Source organism: Hyperolius riggenbachi, chromosome 9 (assembly GCF_040937935.1).
Source record: "Hyperolius riggenbachi isolate aHypRig1 chromosome 9, aHypRig1.pri, whole genome shotgun sequence".
NCBI lineage: Eukaryota > Metazoa > Chordata > Amphibia > Anura > Hyperoliidae > Hyperolius > Hyperolius riggenbachi.
Window position 1 is genome coordinate 247,979,479 of NC_090654.1, and position 10,393 is coordinate 247,989,871.

Consider the following 10,393-nt stretch of genomic DNA (forward strand, 5'->3'; position numbering starts at 1 on the left):
TAGCGGAAATTGATTTTAATTGTTTTTTCCCACAAAGTGTCATGTTCCGCTAACTTGTGACAAAAAATAAAATCTTCTATGAACTCACCATACTCCTAACGGAATACCTTGGGGTGTCTTCTTTCTAAAATGGGGTCATTTGTGGGGTTCCTATACTGCCCTGGCATTTTAGGGGCCCTAAACCGTGAGGAGTAGTCTGAAAATCAAATTCCGCAAAATGACCTGTGAAATCCTAAAGGTACTCATTGGACTTTGGGCCCTTTACCGCAGTTAGGGTGCAAAAAAGTGCCACACATGTGGTATTGCCGTACTCGGGAGAAGTAGTATAATGTGTTTTGGGGTGTATTTTTACACATACCCATGCTGGGTGGGAGAAATAACTCTGTAAATGGACAATCGTGTGTAAAAAAATCAAAAGATTGTCATTTACAGAGGTATTTCTCCCACCCAGCATGGGTATGTGTAAAAATACACCCCAAAACACATTATACTACTTCTCCCGAGTACGGCAATACCACATGTGTGGCACTTTTTTGCACCCTAACTGCGCTAAAGGGCCCAAAGTCCAATGAGTACCTTTAGGATTTCACAGGTCATTTTGCGGAATTTGATTTCCAGACTACTCCTCACGGTTTAGGGCCCCTAAAATGCCAGGGCAGTATAGGAACCCCACAAATGACCCCATTTTAGAAAGCAGACACCCCAAGGTATTCAGTTAGGAGTATGGGGAATTCATAGAAGATTTTATTTTTTTGTCACAAGTTAGCGGAAATTGATTTTAATTGTTTTTTTCCACAAAGTGTCATGTTCCGCTAACTTGTGACAAAAAATAAAATCTTCTATGAACTCACCATACTCCTAACGGAATACCTTGGGGTGTCTTCTTTCTAAAATGGGGTCATTTGTGGGGTTCCTATACTGCCCTGGCATTTTAGGGGCCCTAAACCGTGAGGAGTAGTCTTGAAACCAAATGTCGCAAAATGACCTGTGAAATCCTAAAGGTACTCATTGGACTTTGGGCCCCTTAGCGCAGTTAGGGTGCAAAAAAGTGCCACACATGTGGTATCGCCGTACTCGGGAGAAGTAGTATAATGTGTTTTGTGGTGTATTTTTACACATACCCATGCTGGGTGGGAGAAATAACTCTGTAAATGGACAATTGTGTGTAAAAAAAAATTAAAAAATTGTCATTTACAGAGATTTCTCCCACCCAGCATGGGTATGTGTAAAAATACACCCCAAAACACATTATACTACTTCTCCTGAGTACGGCAATACCACATGTGTGGCACTTTTTTGCAGCCTAACTGCGCTAAGGGGTCCAAAGTCCAATGAGCACCTTTAGGCTTTACAGGGGTGCTTACAATTTAGCACCCCCAAAATGTCAGGACAGTTAACACACCCCACAAATGACCCCATTTTGAAAAGTAGACCCTTCAAGGTATTCAGAGAGGGGCATGGTGAGTCCGTGGCAGATTTCATTTTTTTTGTCGCAAGTTAGAAGAAATGGAAACTTTTTTTTTTTTTTTTTTTTGTCACAAAATGTCATTTTCCACTTACTTGTGACAAAAAATAATATCTTCTATGAACTCACTATGCCTCTCAGTGAATACTTTGGGATGTCTTCTTTCCAAAATGGGGTCATTTGGGGGGTATTTATACTATCCTGGAATTCTAGCCCCTCATGAAACATGACAGGGGGTCAGAAAAGTCATAGATGCTTGAAAATGGGAAAATTCACTTTTTGCACCATAGTTTGTAAACGCTATAACTTTTACCCAAACCAATAAATATACACTGAATGGGTTTTTTTTTATCCAAAACATGTTTGTCCACATTTTTCGCGCTGTATGTATACAGAAATTTTACTTTATTTGAAAAATGTCAGCACAGAAAGTGAAAAAAATCATTTTTTTGCCAAAATTCATGTCTTTTTTGATGAATATAATAAAAAGTAAAAATCGCAGGAGCAATCAAATAGCAGCAAAAGAAAGCTTTATTAGTGACAAGAAAAGGAGGTAAAATTCATTTAGGTGGTAGGTTGTATGAGCGAGCAATAAACCGTGAAAGCTGCAGTGGTCTGAATGGAGAAAAAGGCTCTGGTCCTTAAGGGGCGAAAAGACTGTGGTCCTGAAGTGGTTAAGTTGTCTGTGTGCTGTGGTCTTTATATACCCTTACATTTTTCCTGGTATCCCAGTCCTTTTCCTTAAAGCACAGTCTAAAGTTACTGCTGTGTATGTGGCCTTTTTATGCTCTAGAACTGTTTAGAAGAGAACATGTTTGTGGGTTGTTTTTTTTATGGGCAACCTGCAGAGGAGATCAAATGGCTAAATATAAGCAGCTGTGCAGCCCTTAAATAGGCCACTGCCTTGTGTTGCACACTTTGTACTATAAGCCGAGCAGACTGAACCACGTTTGATCGCAGTCTATTATGCTGACAGCTAAGCTCTGCCAAGTATGGCTTGTTGTACTATTGTTTTTCCTTTTTTTTTAATCTATTGTAGACATCGATGAATGCCAGTCTTCTCCGTGTGCCTACGGTGCCACTTGTAGAGATGAAATCAACGGCTACAAGTGCACCTGCCCTTCGGGACGAGCAGGGTCGCGCTGCCAGGAAGGTAATTAGCGCAATGTATCTAGCTTAAGTGCTAGGAACTCTTCTAAGCGTTTATATGGACTGTTTGGCAGCAGATCTGAACGGGATTTGTGCGTGATGTTTCGCCTTCTTCCCTTTCAGTGATTGGCTTTGGGAGAACTTGTTGGCTGAAAGGAATGCAGTACCCTCATGGAAGCAAATGGGATGAGGAGTGCAATAGCTGTCACTGTCTGGACGGGGTGGTCGAGTGTACCAAGGTAGGACTTCTTCACCCAACCCTGATTATACCGCCTCTTCATGAAACTAGGAAACCTGAACTCCAGGAACATGTAAAATGGCATCTGATGTGCCTCCATTATAGGAAATGCATGTATTTTAACTGCAGCTAAAGTAAGCACCTTTTAAAGCTTACCTTCAAAAGGACCCAAGCTGGATCATTTTTGTAAAAAAACAAACGGGCAACCTAATATATGGGGCTATATACATTTCAGGTAGCTTCAGCTTCAGTTGCCGCTTTTGCGCCCTGTAATCCCTCAGGTTTATTTTTGGAAGAAAAAATGGCTGCGACCTGAGGTCCTGATTAGTGCGAGAGGCAGAGGATAGGTGGGGAGAGGCAGAGCTGGGCCATTAAGAGCTGAGGAAGGGCGTTCCTAACACCAGAGGGAGCCTTTTGCTGAAGTGCCTCTCCTGCAAGGGTCGCCGCTACCCCTGTTAGTCTACCGACAAGCTATTTGTGGTTAGATCTGGAGTGCAGAGAGCGGCACAGAGGACAGAGGCATTCTTTAAACCCTCTCTCCCCACACCGCCTCAGGTACACTTTTTTTAATGTCACTGCTTGGTGGTAAGGCTACATGAACCAGCTGCATTACCGCAACAGCTCTTGACTGCTTGAACAAACCAGGTTTTGCTAAGCTCCAGCGAGTCTTCATAGTCAAATAAGAAGGTAAGTATGTGCTCTACCATCTCCTTCCATCCATGGTAGCTGACACTTACCTGGCTTTGGTATAGGTACAGAGACCAGGTGATGACCTCATCAGAGAGTAGAGGGCATGGCTAATGCAAAAGGGCTGTCTTGGAGGCATGGCATGATAGGGTATGGCTGGGCTTTCAAAGCAAATCCAGCCTAACCCCACGACTCACTGGTGATAGCAGCGTATTCTAGTTAGGTGGCATTACTGTAGGGTATATAGCTGTGCCACAAGTTTACTAGGATGAAAACCTCCGTAAGTTTGCTTTAATGCAAATAAATGTGACATGCTGACCAGGGCAGGATTCGCATAGCTGATGCATGCTGCCTTTTTTTTTCCCTCTCAAACTCTCCCCACTCAATCCCCCCTTTCTTCTTAATGTTATAATTGTAATCTCCAATGTGGTTAAAAGCCCTCACATTTTTGTATGTGTCAGCTTCAGTTAATGTGTTTATTGGCCCTTATTTGGTATACGTTCCTATATGGACATGTCTTTCACATGAAATATTTATACAGAAAAGTATACATTTATATAGCAGTGTTCTCCCCAGGCTCTTTTAGCCGGGTGCTCCACCCTGCACCCGGCTGTCATCAGCTCACCTCCTCATCCTACTCCTATACTGCAAGCAGAGTTGCGCTGACTCTGCATTCCCCCCCTCGTGCCCCACCCGGCTACTTTTTCTTGCCACCCAGCTGGAAAAAAAGTCTAGGGAGAACACGGATATAGGGTCCAAGGTAAAGTAAATGTAAAGGCAAAAAAAGTCAGAATAACTGGCGCGAGAAGACTGTGGATCCTATAAAGCCTTCCCTGTCCTCTCTTGCTCCCCTTGTTCAGCATTGTCACCCCGTTGTGTGCACTCGACCAATTGGTCGAATACACACCCTGTCCTCTCTTGCTCCCCTTGTTCAGCATTGTCACCCCGTTGTGTGCACTCGACCAACTGGTCGAATACACATCTGTGAGCCCTTGGGAGGCTTCGGAAGCACTCATGTCTCCAAGGGTTTCTGAAGATGGTGGCTCTACTGCACATGCATGACCGTGCTTGCTCGTGCATGTGCAGTAGAGAGCCACTGTCTTTGGAAGCACTCGGGTACATAAGTGCTTCAGAAGCCTCCTGAGGCGGCTGATTAAACGGATGTGACGGTGCTGGAATGAGGAACAAGAGGACAGGGAAGGCTCTATGGCAGAGTAAGGAAAGCTATGGCTCGGGAGCCAGATGTGGCTCTTTTGATGGCTGCATCTGGCTCACAGGCAAATCAGTAGGGGTTGATTCACTAAGCTACACTGCTCAAGCAGCGCAGCTTAGTGTAGCAGAGCAAGTAAACTTTTCAAAGTAGGCACACTACTGCTGTAGCATGCACTACGAACTTACTCACGCTATCCCAAAACTAACAGCTGCTCCAACTGTCCCACTCTGGACCCTGTTGAGTCCAGTGACTTTGTAGGATGATTCCCCTGCACTGTGATTGGCCCGATAGGCAGTCTATTGGGCAAGAGTGCGGGGATCTCATCCTACAAAGTGAATCAACCCCCAAGTCAGCTAGCTAATTGTACAAGCTGTTAGTTGGTGTTCCTCCTGTCTGGCTCTCGGGGAAATTGCTGATGTTGCTGAAACCCAAATGAAGCTGAAGACGTGTGACTCTTCTGCCGCCCAGAGGATCATCTGTATGCACATCATCATGGCAGCAGGGACGGGAGCCCTCTGCTGCGCATGCGCACTGTGCCAGCTTGAAACATATTGTATGGCACTCGCAGAATTGCATTTTAAAATATGTGGCATTTATGGCTCGCTCAGCCAAAAAGGTTCCTGACCCCTGCTCTATGGCAGGGCTTTTCAACCCTGTCCTCAAGTACCACCAACAGTGCATGTTTTGCAGATAACCACAAACCTGCACAGGTGAGGTAATTAGTATCTCAGCAGTAGGGATGATCACGGAAAAATTTGCAGTGATCATGCAAATTATCTAAGTTGATGCAAATATTTGCAGATTTTTATGCAAATGTATGCAGCTTGAAAATTGACCAATCAATTTAAACCTGGGTTTAAATTGATTGGTCCATTTTCAAACTGCATACATTTGCATAAACATTTGCATAATTTTGGAACAATTTGCATCTCCTTGATCATCGCTACTCAGCAGAGCTGATTAACTATCTCTGTGGATTTCCACAAAACATGCACCGTTGGTGGTACTTGAGGACAGGGTTGAAAAGCCCTGCTCTATGGGTTATAGAGCCTTCCCTGTCCATAGGTAAGTATCTTTTTGCCTTTACATTGCCTTTAAATTGCCACATTTACAGAAATAATGCTTGCCCACATGTGTTTTTGGAGATCCCAGAATACTGGACTTAGTCCTGTGTGCCCATTTCTAAAGCCTGTTGGAACCAGCCCACTGGGGTTGTCATTGGTTACCTCTCCCAGACTCGTGGGCAGCGCTATTACTTCGGATATTCCTCCCACTGCTCAGGAAGTGTACGTAAACACAAGCGGATGAGCAGATCTAGAGAAGGGATGGGGATTCTGACCTTCTTTAGCAGCAATGCAAGTCATAATTTCATAATTTTTCTATGTGAATAGTACTGACATCTCCTGCAGCACTTTATAGAGTATACACAGTAGTCATGTCCCGAACTGTCCCTCGGGAGCTCAAATGCAAGATCTAATGGAAACAATGCATGTAGTGATACGCTACTGGATTTCACTATAACGCTTGTACAGTCTGATTTCTACAGCTGGAGATGCATGCCAATGTAATGTCTCTTGTGCCTTTAGACGTGGTGTGGGCGCAAGCCCTGCCTACTTGAGAAGCGTCATGACAAGAGCCAGTGCCCCCAAGATCAGGAGTGTGAGCCAAAGATGTCATCTGTGATCTGCTTCCAGCCACCGTGCCAGGAATGGGGAGAATGCAGTGCCCCTGACAACTTCCATGGCAAGTGCGTGCCCAACACCGGATATCTGGACAATAACTGTGCCCGGATAACGTTATTCTTCAGCAGTGAGAAAATTCCACAGGTAGGAATCTGCACCTTCTATGTTCCTTGTTTTAGCCTTTAACCTGTTTTGAGCCAATTTTTCATTTTTGGGGGGCTAAGTCTGGCACTGCTGTGTAGAACCTGTTGGCAACTGTTAAGGAGGAACCGCACTATCCCTCTTCATGTGCGTTCTTCTGCAGTGCGGGAACATTCTTGCATGGACAGCCAATGGAACGTTCACATTGTTTGCCGGCGTAACGGCTTTCATTCAGGCTCAAGTGGAAATGGCAGAGCTCGATCAAATCTGCTCGACTGCGCACAAACCACCCGCCTGCACAATAGATTGGATTAAATAGGGCTTGGCTATTTCCGCCTGAGCCCTAATGAAAGCCGCTACTGTGCCTGCGCAAAGCGCATTCAGGATTGTTGTGATCCTAGAGCCCAGTTTTTCTGCAGCTGTTACGGAGGATGGGGGAAAGCCTCATTAGGACCCAGAGACTTCCCCCTCCCAAGGTAAATACCCCCGGGGGCCTTTTTTTTTTTTCATGCTCCCCCTTACAGATCCTCTTTAAGCTTTGCATATATGATCACGAACTAAGATCCTTTTAAGTGAAAGATCCTAATTTTCCACTTTGCTTGATAATCTGAACAGAAGGAGAGTATCTTAATAAAGATCATTCTTATGTCGAAGAGAGAATTTGAATTAGATTCTATCATGAATTCATTTAGCTCATCACATCTGGCATACTACCCAACATTCATTCTGTTATGTATGGTCACCTGTACAGAGAACAGCCAATAACTGTCCCTCAGAGGGCGACCAATGTGGTTTCCTTACTGCAGTTTAGAGTAAATTTTAGGAGGATCAACAGACCAGTTTTAGGCTTGATGGAAGAATGTTGGTCCGTGATGAGCAGTTACAGGTGGCTTTTTGTAAATAAACTTTAAAATTGATTTTTTTCATATGCTTTTCAAGGGAACTACGGTTGAAAACATCTGCTCAGAGATCCGATATCTGCCGTCCATCAGAACGTTATCGAAAGACCAACAGCTTATAGTCTTATGTGATGTCTCCTATTCAACTGAGAAAGCAGTGGAAGTTGCAGTAGTAAGTATACTCTTATTGATGAACTATAAATCAGTTACAAGTTCTAATTCATGGACCTTTAACCCAAGTATACACTGAACCATCTGTGTATGTAGGGTGATCCTTCACTGTGTTTTCCAGAGTTCACAACTTCTTTAGCTCCTGGGAACTTTCCTTATCTGCTTCCAAACCTTGCTAATTGAAATCTACTCCCTGTTTGGGGCCAGTTATCTCTGCGAGGGCGTAGATTTCAATGACCACGCCACATGCTATAGCCAATTGCGCAGCTCTCCCATTGCTGCAGGGCACTCTCTCTGCTGTCTGTATGACATCGGGGCTCCATGAGCCGGTCAGGAGCTGATTTCATTGGCTCCTGACCCTGTGATTCCTGCAATTGGCTCACACTGGGCACAGGGTCAGGAGCCAATAAAATCAGTTCCTGACAGCACACGGAGCTCTGCTGTCATACTGATAGCAGAGGGAGCAGGTATCAGTGATGGGTCTGTGGGTCAGCTCCATGTTCAGCCTAGAAAATCTCTGGCCCTTAAAGAGAACCCGAGGTGGAGTTCTGACAATGCCAGCTGCACACAGAGGCTGGGTCTGCCTATACAGCCCAGCCTCTGTTGCTATCCCAATCCCCCCTATGCCCCCACTGCGCTCTGCTATCCCCCATAAATCGACAAGCAGCGTGTCGCCGCGGGCTGTGTTTACCTCTATAGTGTCAGTCTGCTACGCCCTCCGCCTCCTGCATAGCTCAAGTCCCCGCCCGCGTCCCTTCCCTCCCTGCTGATTGGAAAGAAGGGACGCGGGCGGGGACCAGAGCTATGCAGGAGGCGGAGGGAGCAGCAGACTGACAGTACAGATGTAAACACAACCCGCACAGCGCGGCTGTGATTTATGGGGGATAGCAGAGCGCAGGGGGAACTTGGGGGGGATCTGGATAGCAACAGAGGCTGGGCTGTATAGGCAGACCCAGCCTCTGTGTGTAGATAGCATTGTCAAAACCCCACCTCGGGTTCTCTTTAAAGCGACTCCGAGCACCTCTCATAGGCATGCCTATAAGCCAAATGACTTCCAACAAATTTGTGCTATGACCCCTCTGGAGGAGCCTCTTGCAATGGCCATGCGTGTCACTTCCTCTTCCTGCTTCATTCAGTGATGCACTTCTCTAACAGAGAAGATGGGGGTGACCCAGAAGTTATAACATAGCCAATATTGCAGCCACGATATTGAAATTGAACAAAAACTATTCAGGCACACATCAAATGAAAGAGGAGAGCACACACTACAGAAAGGTATGCATTTTTAAGTACTTTGCAGTACTGGTCGAAGTCTTAAAGGCATACCCATGAGAGGTGCCCGGAGTCCCTTTAAGGAACAAGAAACTGCTGGTCTGGAAGTGGTTAAGTAGTATTTCACCAATTTATTTATTTATTTTTTGTGTGTCTTGGCTAGAATAGAATTTCACCAGAAAATTGACGTTTTAGGTAGAGTGGAAAGAGCTTAGAACTTAGTTTTTTTTAAGTATGTTCTTGCTGATGGCCAGTGAGATGCACTTGATTTCCAGTTGACACAAACTCAGAATTATTTGCATCTCATTGGCTATCCCTACCTATGAAGTAGATATTGCCCTCACTTCCTGTTTACCACATGACAAACTGAAAGCAAGTGTGATACAGTCCTCACTATATCCAAAACTGGAACAAAGATCTTGAATTTGTATCCCCTTCAATGCTGCTATGTGTATAGTAGGGATGTGATGCACTTGTGTCATGGTTACTTATTTTTACCCCTCTGCAGGCATTTGTCTCACCGACGGAGAGTCAAGACAACAGCCTTATTCAGAATGCTGCCACTACAATAGTTAATGCCATCACCAAAAGGCAAAACAGTACAGTCATGCTGGCCATCACCGAGGTCAAAGTTGAAACGGTGGTAATGGATGGTTCTGGTTCAGGTAGGCAACCCTTTGCTTTCTTTTATCCCAATTTCAGCCAAAAGATTATTTTTGAAGCGTTTAAACCTGTTTTTAAAGAGTGGCTTTCAGCCATACGATCAGAAAAAAACACATATGTAGATAAATACTTGCTCTACTTACATAACATATGTATTGCACTATCCACATTTTGATTTTAGTGATTTTCTATCGTAAAAAACTGAAAATCCTTCTTAGGATTTTCCATTTTAACTGTCTATCTTGAAGCCAATTCTGATGTCATTTCCTTCCTTTCTCTCCTCTGCCTGATTGCGTATGCATTGCCCACCCTACTCCCAGTCTTTAGACACTCCCACCCAGCTCTGTAGTAGAAAGTGCATTGTCTCAGCATGAGAAATATCGGCCAATCGGAGAGGAACAGAGGGTGTGGGAGGGGAAAACGGGAGGGAAAGAGGCTTAAGCAATCAGGCTGCATTACTTATGTCTGAGGGGAAAAAGGAAGGAAAGTAAGGAAGGAAAAAAAAGAAGGCATGCCCTGCAACTTCTACGGAAACTGGGGAATGATGTTTTAAGGTTAAGAAAAGAGTGATTTTTAACCTTTGGATTGCCTGGTTAGCATTCTTATTGTTTACCAGTTAAAAATAAAGAACTGATTTTTTATTTTATGCACAACAGTTACTTTAAGTCTTTCTGGTGTCATGTGAACTGAATATGGAGCTTTTTCCTCCATCACTGTATTGTTAAAGAGAACCTGTAACAAAAAAAGTTCCCCTAGGGGGGTACTCCCCTCGGGAGGGAAAGCCTCAGGGTCCCAATGAGGCTTCCCCCTTCC

General features: G+C 44.5%; 1 protein-coding gene across 2 annotated transcripts in view; it reads left to right on the top strand.

The window, feature by feature from the left end:
* JAG2 (jagged canonical Notch ligand 2) overlaps positions 1-10,393 on the top strand; it is a 178,118-nt gene that overhangs the window by 163,138 nt on the left and 4,587 nt on the right. For both annotated transcript variants that reach the window (XM_068254255.1, XM_068254256.1), the window contains 5 exons: positions 2,505-2,618; positions 2,738-2,853; positions 6,339-6,578; positions 7,515-7,646; positions 9,426-9,582. In XM_068254255.1, the coding sequence (XP_068110356.1) occupies positions 2,505-2,618; positions 2,738-2,853; positions 6,339-6,578; positions 7,515-7,646; positions 9,426-9,582 (759 nt within the window). The remainder of the gene's footprint in view (positions 1-2,504; positions 2,619-2,737; positions 2,854-6,338; positions 6,579-7,514; positions 7,647-9,425; positions 9,583-10,393) is intronic.